The 12933-nt window shown below is 47.4% G+C and overlaps 1 protein-coding gene across 1 annotated transcript; it reads right to left on the bottom strand.

The window, feature by feature from the left end:
• Positions 1–233: 233 nt before the first annotated feature.
• Positions 234–10318, bottom strand: slc38a2 (solute carrier family 38 member 2). The gene is made up of 16 exons (XM_041963615.1): positions 10003–10318; positions 8658–8783; positions 8463–8544; positions 8263–8378; positions 6156–6229; positions 5967–6059; positions 5536–5611; positions 4247–4329; positions 4025–4083; positions 3487–3654; positions 3298–3377; positions 3086–3186; positions 2008–2132; positions 1772–1916; positions 1586–1683; positions 234–1430 (listed from the first exon to the last, which is right to left on the bottom strand). The coding sequence occupies exons 2-16, from the start codon at positions 8780–8782 to the stop codon at positions 1314–1316; spliced, it is 1542 nt and encodes a 513-aa protein (XP_041819549.1). The 5' UTR covers position 8783; positions 10003–10318; the 3' UTR covers positions 234–1313.
• Positions 10319–12933: the final 2615 nt, after the last annotated feature.

The following is a 12933-nucleotide window of genomic DNA, read 5'->3' as shown; positions in this document are numbered from 1 at the left end:
GTGATGTGTTAAGTTAGTGTTGGAAGCACAGTGCACCGTCAGATGACAGGTCCACGACTCGACCGGACGCAAGTCCGAGCCGAGCTGTCAAGTTCTTCATCGAAACATTTTGAAAGCACAAAACTGTGCAACCATATGTAAAAAAAAAAAAAAAAAAGAAAACAACAAAACATTGTGACAGACGCTCTCCTTAGCTTTCTTTGTTGTTGTTTGGTTGTCTGTGTTTAAGAGCACACCTGACTTTTTTTGTTTGTTTTTTTTTTGCAAGTTTAACAGGTATATTACAACCACTGCATGTGGTCAAATTCAAAGTATTCTCCCATAAAGAAAAAATTTTAAGTTTCCCCCTCCCCTGGACGGGGAGGTGGAACTGGAGGCTCGGCGGCCCCCAGGTCTCGAAGCAGTAGTGTCGTCGCTGCACAAGCGATTCCAACAAGATCTTCAGCAGGTTATAAAGAGTAAATACAGTTTTGAAAGAGTCCTCTTGTGAGATACTTAAATGCAGCTCCCAGTGTCGGGTTTGAAAAGGCAGGTTCTGTTGACTTACACTATGTTTTACAAGGAAAGCTGACACTATAAGCAAGGTCACACAACCTTTGTACGAATACTGACTAGGCGGTGTAGCAGGCCTCGCCTGTGAAAACTGACAAATCTGGGTTTTTTTTTTTCTCCACAAGTGTGCTGAACAGTAAGTGCTTTTCAATATACAAAGATGCTTTACAAATACATTTTTGGCAAAGTAAAAAAGGAAAAAACAAAACAAAACAACAAATGTTGGAAGGAACTTAATCCTCCTTGAGGAGGACAAACTTTCAAGTCTGTTGCCTCTCGTCAGTCTCGGGGAGACTCGCGCTCTTTTCTCAGCAGGATTCGTTGTTGCCGAGCTCTGAGGTCACAGCCACACTCGCGCACACACGACACCGTACCTGAGCGTAAGCTGCACTTTGAACTCTACGACTATGTCATCTCTGATTTGAGGCACCTTCAAATATTTGTTTTCAGCTGTACCATAACTACAAAAGACCATAAAAACAAAGCAAGAACAACGATGAAAAAAAAACAAAAGTTGCAATAAAAAGAGAAAAAACAAGTAAAACACCATCTTTGTGGCCTATAACAGCATACTGTACAAAGTTCAGATACATTCTCTTGGAATGGCATGGTTTGTCGCTCAGGAAGTCAAAGCCGGGCATCAAGTGAGTTCTTGTGTTTTTCTTCTTTTTCAATAGGTGTCGATCTTCGTCGGTTTGCCGGCCGTCCAGCGCAGAGAGCGTCCTCTTTGCTTAGCAGGCCGCGGCAGGACAGGTGCAGCTTTAGTGTCCGTCGGCGTGTGCGTCTGGGCTGGCCGAGGCGTTGTGGATCCAGTCCAGGATGATGAGGCTCATGCTGCCGATCATGACTAGGAAGCCGCACAGCAGGAAGGCGGTGGCCTGGAGGGGAGAATGAGTTCACATTTAGCTAATGTGCAACCTGCCCCGAGGAGGAGCTGGACAACTTGTGAAATATGCATATTCACTTTCTTGCAAAGAGTTAATTCTGCTCTTTGTCAAACATATGCCCGTAGATGTAAGAACTCCCTCCTTACCCCAATCTTCTGCACAGACTTCATGGACTCCTTCTTGACCAGTTTGATGTAGAAAGCCGAGGGCAGGATGAAGATGAGCATGGCGGCAGCGGAGGCGCCTGTGTGAGGGAGGAGCATTTTAGTCATATTCTGGATTTGAGATGCTTTTCACGGCACGGTTGTACACATTCAGGCATAGACACTCACCGATGAAGCCAAAAATGTCCCTGATGGTGGGGACGAAGATGACCAGGGCGTTGGTGCCGGCCAGCAGGACCACAGTGATGATGGTGTGACGGATCCAGCTGAAGTCCTTAGAGGCGCACAGGAGCTGGTTGACAGAGGTACGGATCTGAAAAGAGGGAGGCAAAAACAGAGGTCATCCTACTGGAACAACTAAGTTCTCGTGACAGAAATAACCGAAGATTATCCGAGCTACTCACAGGGAAAAGCACCACAGGGACGGTGAGGGTGACAGCGGTCAGCACAGCCAGGCGGACGATCAGCAGGATCACATCAGACTTGTAGACCTTGGAGTAGGTGTGCAGCAGCTCAGGCTCCACATGCACTGTATAGAGAGACAGCAGAGACCCTTTAGACCTGAAGCCCATGCAGCTCGTATAAATAAAGAAACACGTTTGGTTCGAGCACTGTTTAGCTGTCAAGCTGCTATTGGAGATCGCTAACAGGAAAGTGGTCCATGATGGTCCTTTATTGGAGCGAGGGAGCACGTCAGGCGCACTTTGCCTCAGTTGTACTACAACTGGCAAATGTTAGCATGTTATCACGCTTAACTGAGATGCTAACCATGGTAAACATTACACCGCCAAAACATAAGCACATTAGCATAGTCATCATGGGCATATTAGCTTGCTGACATGAGCATTAAGCTAAAAGGCTGGCTGTTGACTCATGTTATTTTTAGGGGAACATGTGATGAAACACGTTAGCATGAGAAGAAAGGCCCAAAAAAACACTGAACATACTCGTGTTTGGTAGCATGTGAAATATTTTGCTCTATGAGTCTGTATTCCATTTGTTGCCTCCATTTCGACACGCCTATTTCACTCGCCTTTGCTGCAGCTGGGAGCTGGCGGCAAACCCCACGGAGCAGGTTAGAACAAACATCACAACGATTTCTCAATTCGTACTCGCTCCGACTCAAGGTGCGCACCGCCCCGCAGCGGGTGCTACGCGAGTTCACTCAAATGTTCCCGTCGTGAAAAACAGGAGCGCAAACAAGGTGGAGCACCGTTCAGCCATGTCAGGTGGAGTTTTTCACAGTCTTGCATAACAGGCCTTGGCCATTTTGTTCCAGGAGGGTTCCTCACTATTTATTTTGGACTTGGATGATTGAACCGCTCTGACGTTTAGCCTTCAGGGGCAACGACTGCTCGTCAACCCACACCGGTGCAAATAGTCTGTGTTGCTTTCTCACCATCTGAAGACTCTTAGTACATTTTGATGCCATATAGATTAGTGCTCCCCTCAAAATGAACTTGAATTGTCAAAGAGACTCACCGTTGAAGGTCAGATATCCAAAGAGGGCGGCCAGCAGGTACATGAGGAACATGGCCAGGAAGGACACGTTAGCAACGCCCTGCATCTTTCTGCGGGAACGGCTGTTTGGGTAGGAAAAGAGGGGATGTGTCATTACGACGGCGCAGCACAGCTTGTTATAAATACGACAGGAAAAAGTTAACAATGCTGACACGAAAGCAGCGGACACTCACTCTTTGAGCTCCTCGTACATGGGCAGGATGGCGGGGTGGCACACGAAGGCGAAGGTCAGGATGGGAACGGCGTAGACAGTCTGGAAAACAGAACAACAAATTCAAAAGGAGCCCCGCATCTTCCAGAAGATTCCTGTTTCAGTAGCAATTTCACTTCTCCAGGTGTTTCTGCATCTCAAACATCCTCACCTGAGAGTTGAACACGAAGTATTTTGGCGTGCAAGCGTCCTCGCTGTAGTCCACGGCGGTGGTGTTGAGGTGGGCCAGGGTGGTGTTCAGCACTTTGCTAATGGTTTCGTTCAGGGCGTTGACGTCCTCAGGGAGAGGGCACGGGATCTGGAACTTCTTGATGATCACCTGCGGGACAAGACGACAGATTTTGGGTTAAATTAGCAAACATTTTGAGCTGATAGGCTGTTTTTTTCCTGGTTGAAAAGGCTTTGAAAGATCGTTTAGCTCATCATGAGAAACAAACAAAAAAAAAATTTCAGTTTCACTATGATTTTATGTTCCAGTGTTTTATGACTTTTTGTGTTTCCCAATAAATAAATCCAACTCTTCCACTCTTGCGGGAAGGGTGGGAGCCACAGATTTCATGGAAAAGCTGAAATGGACAAACACTCATCTGGAACAACAGTCTGGCTCGTGTGCCAAAGGGGTGTGCTGGAAATGTGTGTGTGTGTGTGTGTGTGTGTGAGGAATGAGGAAACTGGGAGATTTTACTCACCACAATCAGAAAGAACACCATGCAGAGCAGGGACAGACCGCTTGTGTAACCAAGGTAACCTGAGGGGGGAAGGCAACATATACACACACACACATGAGTTACTGTTTTTATGAGAGAGTTCAATTTTGAGTTTTGGAAGGCGTCACTGACCCTAAACCAACCCTGTGTAGACATGCACCTGATTACACAACACACACACACACACACACACACACTGCTTACCCAAGTTCCTGAGCAGCGACAGGGGCAGGATAATGACCAGCGTCACCAGCAGCACAAGGTAGTCACCGTTAGTGTACCATTCTCTGAAACACAGCGAGACAGGCCGACATGTCAGTGATGGGAGTCATTAATGAATTAACCAATGAACTGAAGGGGAGCTCCACCAGCTTTACGCATGAGGTTCAGTTCATGTGTCACAGAGAGCAGAACTCGGCTCTGGAGGAGCTCGCTAAAATAACCCTGGTGATGTCATCACCGTTACCCGCTGATTTTGCCGTTTGGCCTGCAGTTGAGACTAAAAGTCAGGACATCTCAGCCATTCTTCCTTTGCCCTCTCTCTCTCACAGGTCTGCCAGCTATATGGAAATGAATTATTAAAGCGCTGGGATGTCTCTTTAATCACTGTTGCAAGCTCTCAGCCAGCGCATCTTTGCTTCCTGTGTTTAATTTAGATTTGCTATTGCTATATATACAGTCATCTTTTTGACAGCATAGATTATGTCTTTGTTTAAGGCCCAGTTCACCTCATGCAGTGTGTGTATATACAGTAGCTTTGATCACATACAGTCACCAAGCTGACTACCCTGTGCAGAAAACACCACTTTGCTGTCAGAATATTCTTTCACATCTCCAGCACAGGCCTGATCAAACCCCTCAGCTGCAGCTCTGACACATCTAGCCGCGTCAACATCTGCACGCCAGCTGACGCGCAGCGGCCCGCGCAGGATGACCGCATCGCTCACACAAATAGATGTAACAAAGCCGCACTGACAGAGCCAGAGCGCATCAATTTTTTAGACTTGAAGCGAGGTCGCAGTGAGCTCACACTGCGCTCCGTCCCGATGCGGCACCGGCTGCATCTGCTAAAAGGGCCTCTTTGAAGGACCGAGCACTGTCCGTCCCTTTAAAACATCCAGCCACCCCCCCTCTCTCCCCCTCCAACAGAAGGACAAAGACGCGGCTTCCTCTCCTTCGACACTCAGCACTTGAAAAACAACCGGCAGCCATTTTGCTGGATGTGCCGCTTCACCTCGAGTGCCTCTGCCAGGCGAGCCCGCTCTCTTTTACACCTCATTTAGAATTTCTTCTTCTGGGTGAAAATGTGTTATAATACCAGAACACACAGCTTTCTGTCAGTTCTTTCACCAAAATCTCACATTATTTGGAGCCCTGACCCTGAAGACACGCCTTTGTGAATGTCTTAACTAATCTGTACTAGAATTTGGATAAAAGCTGCTTCACAAATGGTCTGACGGTCAGATCTGAAGTTAAAATATTTGGCCACTCACCCATTGCTGCTTCCCATAAAGGACTGGATGACGATGGGCAGCTCGTATTTGACGATGTAGAGGTAGCTTGACATGGCTGTGAAGACAAAAAACTGCAGTGAGTATATTCCCCGTCACCCCCATGAACGTGGAGTTCAGTACAAATGTCTAACATTTGGCAAAGGGGCCGATGGAAGAAAGAAAGTCTAACACATGCTTGTGGAATGACTCAAGTTTTTACTGGAAGCTACTCCACATTCCAAAAACGCACACTGCTTTCCATCGGCCAAGATCGCTGTTTTTGCTTTCTTTCCATTTTTTTTCCTCTGCGCAGTCAGTTTACACACAGAGGACCAGTGTTCCAGCTTGTGGAATCCACGTTGGTCGTAGTTCAATTATGGCACACAAGACAAAGACCTTTTCTATGCTGTTAAAACACCGCTGGCTCTCACCTCCGATGTTCTGCATGGTGATGGAGCAGGAAGCGGCGAGTTTCCCCGGCATCCCGAAGGCTTTGTAGCCCAGCTGCTCGTACACCAGCGCGCCTTTAGAAGAGGAAATAACAAAGGAAAGACGATTTAGCATCCAGGCTTCTAGAAGCCATCGGCAGGTTTGGACACGTGACTATCTGACAGACCTACCTCCTTCATTGGCCGTCTTCAGCAGCAAGTGGACAGAATACAAAGAGAAGATGGCCACGGCCACGAGGAGAATCCTGTGAACAGACGAGGGGGATCTTTAGCTGGATGCTGACTCACGACCAAGATGGAAATTACAAGGAAAAGCAAAACTCATGACAGCTGGTCCTGATCAGCGTTGAAGTGCTGCACTGCTACATGTGCTGCTCTCCAGAATGGACACTTCTATTGAACATGTGACTTGAAAGGTCAATTCAATGACAAATGTATTTTCCTGACTGCGGGAAAACAAACACATTGACATTTAGCCAGCGTGAAGGGCAGACACTCTGCTGGAGCTGTAGATGATGTCTGACACCAGTTCACCCCTGTGATGACTCAGATCTCATGTCTTTAAGAAGAAGGACAGGATCCGTTTGCTTGTTTCAAGAACTCAACATGTACGCTTGTCAACATACTGATATTAATCTCAAGAAACGTCAGAGTGGCTAGTGAAGGATCCCAAACTATCTGCATCATCAGTTGGAGCATTTTGACCCTGTCAACTCTGAGATTCTGCAGAGTTTCACTATGAAGTCATGAAAACCTGCATTTTCTCCCATTTTGTTGGCCTGGTCAGCAAAGACCTTAAAGGCAGCATCAGTCTGTAGGTTGTTTGAGTCACAAGCAGCATCAGCAGGGTCGCAAAGGGCGAAAGGTTTCCCTTTGCGGGATCCTCTTAGCAACCTTGGGACGCTGCACAGGCAGCACTGTGTGCCTGGGTATTAATAGTGCAGGTGAAAATTAATCTCCCGGCCATTTGAGGCTGTAAAGATGCAGCGTTTGCTCCCGGCATGTGACCCTCCAGCTGCTTCTGACTGGCTGCTCCCTGTCTACAGGCCTCTGACATCACAACCGCTCGAATCTTATCTCTTTGTACGCTGCAGCTCAGCAAATACACGCTTCGTATGACCTTTTATGGGGAGTCAGTTTGCTCTGCAGCAGGTTAGCGAGCTTTCTCTAACTGTAAATACTGATGAGAAGAGCACCAGGCAGTGTTGCGAAATGCAAACAGACGAGCTACGTGGTAGCTTCTGTAATCCCCTGCTTCCTGCAGATGCAGGGCTCGGATTGGTCCGCTGCTGGCTGACAGTGAACCACGCTATGATCCATTCATGATCTCCCATGAGCGTGTGTGCACTCTCCATTTACGTAACTCTGGCCCAAATGCAGTGGGATTAGCTCAGCTAAGCTGCTTCCCCTGCCGCTCCCTGCGTTTGTAAACCTGACATACAACTGCCATTTGGTGGCACCCAAAGTAGCTCATAGCCTGCTGTGACTACATATATTCATATTCTGGTAGTGTTACAGAAAAAGACACTTTGCTGCTCTTTCTCGGGCTGGTTTCTGGCTCCTGGGTGCTTCAGCTCTTGTCTCAGAGACAGTAAGCTGATTGGGGGGCAGTGCTGTGAGCTGCTGCTTGTTTAGAGTCTTTCTTATGTGTGATTTAAGGAAACTTTGTGGGGTGTTTTTGCAGGAAATTTGGTTTAAAAACGTGAGAAATGCAGACACAAGTAAGAACTGACAGACTAATGAAAAATGAAGGAATCCAGAGGACAAGTGATTCCAAAAAAAAAAAGCTTAAAATTGTTCACCTAAGCTGTTAACTCTGTAGATTTAAAATTGCACTGGATAACCACTAGGGGGAACCCACAATTAGCATCACAGAGAACATTTCTTTTTTCCCTTTTTCCCACTAAATAAGAGCACTGCCTCCAGTTTTATCTACAGAAAACATGATAGCGAGTACTCTCAGTGATGAGCACATTTTCGACGGTTTAATGTGCTGCAACCTTGGCACAACAGACAAAACCACACATGCCTCTGCTCGCCCCAGCTGAGTTCACATTATGGGCGTATGTGATATTGTGTGAGTGAGGCGGTTTTCCTTTACTTTGAACCTCACCGTCTTATATGACTGTGGTGTTACTTCAAGATCTGCCATTCTCTGATGCCTGAAGGTGCTTTAGAGTTGGGTTTACCTTGGCGTTACCACCAAGCCGCCACATTTTACCTCTATGGACCTGCACGTCAAATGCAGAAATGCATTCAAAGTGAAAGCAAAACTTACACAAAGAGGGCGATGCCAGTGTTGGCCATAGCGTAGGACAGGCCCAGGATGCCACTGCCCATGATGGCGTTGCCCAGGTTGAAGACGGACATGCCAAAGGAAGCATTGCCCTGGTGCTGTGGAGAAACTCAAGGTTAGGAGGCGAGGGGAAAAAATGATCAAAGAAGAAAGAAGTGCTGGAAGATGAGAGAAGCTCTTACATATTCAGTTTCATACTTCTTCTTGCCCAGGTTGTGTTCAGGGAGGAAGTTTTGACTCTCTGCGTCGATGTCAGAGTATTGGCTTTAAAAGAAAATAAAAGAGATGAGAGGTGGAAAGTTAACACTTCACAAAAGGCTCATTTTTCTCTCATAGCTTGCTTGCTCAGATATAATTTAGTGTAAAGCCAGTCTCACCCGCTCAGTGGGACCTTCTTAGGGCAGTCCTGGTAGGTGTATTCATTGCTGTTGGAGCTGCTGCTGTCTTCTTCAGGAGAGATGTTGAAACGACTCATCTCCGTTTTGGCAGTGGGCTGTTTCATACTGTGTATTTCAGAGCAGAAAAAAAAGACCATATTTATTTTCTAGCATTCATTTTTACGCATTCCTTCTGCCTGCGACATGCCGGGGCGCCTCGGCATTTTTTTTATTTCTGGCTGTGCGCGTTCCCGTTCCCGTTAGAATAATCAATATTGTAGTGAGCAGGCGCGCGCCGCAGCTCTCCTCATGAATATCAGGTCATGTGACTTTTCTTTGGCGAGAGGAGGAGGTAGGCTAGGATGAGGGGAGGGGAGGGGTGACGCACCGGCAGTGAGTGGAAAAATACCAGACCGGCATCTGAGTCCACCCGACAGCGCCTTGGCCCCGCGGTGGATGCTGAATGACAAAAAAGACGCAGTACGCGCCGCACATTTCACTCCGAAATCTTATGAAAAGTGATGTTAAAAACAGGGCGTGTCAGCGTCTTTGTCCTCACTCAGAACAATCATCCGACATACATAAAGCAAAATTAGGTGACATTAAGGCAAAGCTTCATGTGGATATTCAAATTTTTGAATATAATGTCATATTTTTCTGTTGGCTGAGGAGTGCAGCACATGGACGTCCACACAGAGCCCGACAGGCGCAACCCCAGACGCTTTTAATGACATTATTTCCATGGCCGGCTCCAATGGAAACAATGGCACGTGTTGTCTCTTTATGGGCATGGCTCTCCATTTTGCGCAGAGGCTCGCGCTCTGATTCATCGTCGAGCCGTTTCAGATGACACACAGAGGCAGCACCGCATCCCTTCCCTTTCACCGCTTGTGTTTCACCGCCTGTGCGGCGGTGGCAGCCCTGTGCCATAACCAGACACGAGTCCAGCACTGCAGCATCGCTGTCACACACTGCTTCATTATTTATTTATTTATTTGGAAGAGGGCTGACCTGCTAAGAAATAAACCCCCGGGCCTGTCAGAAACCACATTTCCGCCTTTTTTTTTCTTTTTTTACAAAGAGACTTGCACTTCGAGTATGGCAGGAAATACTTTTAATAGTGACTAAATAGCTCAAAAGATCTGGTAACACGTCTACTTTCATCCAAAGATCCAAAATACAAACCAAACGACAGGTCATGAGGTAATTATGAACAAATAGGACAATAAAAACTGTAAAATATTGCCATTTAAAAGCTTTAATTTCTTTTTTATTGGCTGGGCCGTTTACATCCGGTAATTTTCTGACGGGTAGTCGCTAGATGATAAGATGCCGGCACTCTTACCTTATGAAGATGTGGCAGGATGCCTGTAAAATCCTTCCAGTGAAAAAGAAAAGAGGAAAAAACAGCAAATTTCCGGACGCTTTGTTCACAAAAGCCGAATGATTCCTTGAGTGTATTTAGGCTGAATAAGAATAAAGTGGAATATGAATGGATAGGCCTATTTACCAGGCAGGCTCTGATTCGAAACACTAGCTGAAATAGTTCAAGTAGCAGAGAAAGGTGCTGTTAGAAGAACCCGACCGACGCGTAAAATCAAGAGAATTTAGATTTATTTCTAATCAAACCAAATTCCAGAGATGCGCTGCGCTCGGAGACAAGACCCTGTTCTGCTGGAGGAGGGGTGGGGACTCACCCTTTTATAAAGATGGGCATTGCATCAGCCCAGACCCGCGGGGGAGGAAGGGAGGAGGAGGGAGGGAGAGGAGCAGGAGGAGGAGGAGCTCGGCATGACTGGTTTGGATGGAGGAGGAGGGAAACTCTTTACGCGCAGCGGTGGTGTGGGTTTTGTATACAAACAGAGCGGTGACCTAGAGACTCTCCCCTGGAAAACCACAGGGATCCGAGAACATTTTTACAGAAGGGGGAAATACTACAATAATATCACATGAGATCAAGATAATAAGTGGGACTAACATAATCACGCATCGGTGCCACAGATGAACACGATCTAAACTCTTCTGTGATCATTATCGGAGCATTAAAATACACTTTGTGATACTTAGATGGCCACAGGATAACAGGATAAGGTTCGTGCGTAACGGTCTTTCTGTTAGTTCTGATGGGAGTAATGATCCCACAGGGCGGTGGTCTCCAACCTTGTTCCCCCCACAGTCCTGTCAGGTGAGCCCAAGTTCATCAAGTTCCAAACGTGTTCACCTGAACCGACTATAAAGCGGTGGTTATTTCACACATTTCAGCACACATTTTTTTGGCGCGGTAGTGTTTCCACTGCTCGGGACTGCACAGACACACCGCTGGAGACGCTGTCAAGGTGAAAGCGGACTCCGTGCCCTGGACGTCCGTCACTCCAGATCAGGGTGCGAGTGGAGGTTCAAAGCGGACCTCCCTGTCTGAAGGAGATTACGCACAAACGCTGTCATGTGACGGCGCTCGTCCTGATCCTTGTTCACTCAGCAGGTGCTTCTCGCGGGTCAAATGTGTGACTTGTGTGTGTGTGTGTGTGTATGCGTGCGTGCGTGTGTTGATGTATGGGAGGGATCTTCCACAGCTCTGGTTTCTAGTTTCTTATTTACGTTGGCATGACTCATGGCAGTACAGCCTGTTAACTTTCAGGTGGGTTTATAGTCTGACCTTTGCCCCACAGGTAAACAGAGCACCTGCTTCTGCTGCATTTCTTGTACTGGAAATACTACAACTGCTTTGAATACTTCTCATGCTACGTCCAGTACTTGTACTACTACGCCTGCTTGCACCACCATCGGTATCACTGCTATTACAGATAACACCCCTCATCTCCCATCACAATGATGTAGTTATCATATTACTGTCACGGTGCAGTGATCCCTGCAGGACAGCACCTATGTTCTCTTGCCTCCTCTCTACGGGGGGGTGTCAGCCACACGGTTCAGCATGCACGATCAAACCTGACCCAGCTGGGCCCAGTCGTTCTAGAGGCCCATTTCACCGAAGGATGGCCACTAAACAAAAAGTCAAAGTACGGTGAAGAATGAAGGAGAAGCAGTCCAGCGTGTGAAGCGAATCTGCCTCAGTTGGAGGTGAAATGTCAGCAGCTGATAAGAAAGAGATCTTTCTTCTCCGGCACATTATGCAACGTCATTATGTCTTTGCACCCTGAACCGCTCCACAAAATGTCCACGGCCTCACATTCACTCTGGCTTTGTGATCTTGTGACACAAGTTTAAATTACGCCCATTATTGGAACGTAAAAACAGCACCACAAAGCCACGCCGTTGTCATATTCTCTTACAGAACATACATTTTTAACACAATGCAGCCGCTTTTTGCAAAGGCCAACCTGTTCTCTTTTTTTTTTCATTGAGGAAGATGAGTGAGAAAACAGGAAAAGGTGGTTTCTCTTGTTTTATCTAAAAGTCAGGGTTGTTTTGTGGGGGGGTAGCACGTTTCACATGTGGCTGTCGTCACTGTCAGGCATTATTTTGCTTATTATCACTGCGTTCAAGGTGTGCAGGTGAACGCAGGTGTCACTGACAGCTGCTACACACACCCACAGATATCCACGCGCTCGGCGTAAAGGAATCGACACATTCATGAGTGAAAGGACACGTCTGTTGATTCTTGCACACACACACACACACACACACACACACACACACACACCGTGCATTCCTCTGCCCTCAGTCACACATGAGTAAGTTTGTGTGTGGCTCTCTGAGTACAAGCCTTTGTTCGGGGCTTTAGCTCGACCCAGCAGATCTAAGACGGATCAGGAAACTGGAGCGGGGGCAAGGGGTGCAGGGGTGCAGGGAGGGCGTGGTCTGAACGCCGCCGCCTCGTTACCCCCCACCCAGCAGACAGAAAAATGCACATATGCATATGCAACGTTCAATCTTTTAGGTGAACCCAGAGGAAAAAGATCTGATCCGGGGCCCAGGGAGCCTTCAGTGGTCGGACAGGCGAGGCAGGGCGGGTCCACAGCTGGAGGAAAGTTAATAGACGATTGCCTAACACCAAAACTACACCTCCCGCTCATGCTACTACACTTCCTTTCCTTTTAGTGCTTCCATTCTGAGCCCGGGCCCCGCTCCCAACACTACTACCACAACTGCTGCTGCAAATAGTGCCGACTCCGTCATGTGGTGGCTCACAAGCACACCGAGGGCCAACTCTGAGGAGTTTAAGAAACAAGGCTCTCACTGTGACGCTGTCTGCGCCGCAGCATTAATGAGCCGCCTCCGTCTGCGAGCCCACAACAATACTGCTCAGCAAGCC

This window comes from Chelmon rostratus, chromosome 22 (assembly GCF_017976325.1).
Source record: "Chelmon rostratus isolate fCheRos1 chromosome 22, fCheRos1.pri, whole genome shotgun sequence".
In the NCBI taxonomy this organism is placed as follows: domain Eukaryota; kingdom Metazoa; phylum Chordata; class Actinopteri; order Chaetodontiformes; family Chaetodontidae; genus Chelmon; species Chelmon rostratus.
The sequence above is the reverse complement of the archived record's forward strand: the minus strand, read 5'-3'. Positions and strand labels throughout refer to the sequence as shown.

What these genes read in the sequence shown, in the direction of transcription:
- slc38a2 (XM_041963615.1), bottom strand. Translation starts at nt 8,782, where the DNA reads ATGAAACAGCCCACTGCCAAAACGGAGATGAGTCGTTTCAACATCTCT. An exon ending in ACTGGCATCGCCCTCTTTGT is followed by an intron (nt 6,230 to 8,262) that starts GTAAGTTTTGCT and finishes GTCTGTTCACAG; the next exon opens with GATTCTCCTCGTGGCCGTGG. An exon ending in AGTCTGTGCAGAAGATTGGG is followed by an intron (nt 1,431 to 1,585) that starts GTAAGGAGGGAG and finishes TCTCCCCTCCAG; the next exon opens with GCCACCGCCTTCCTGCTGTG.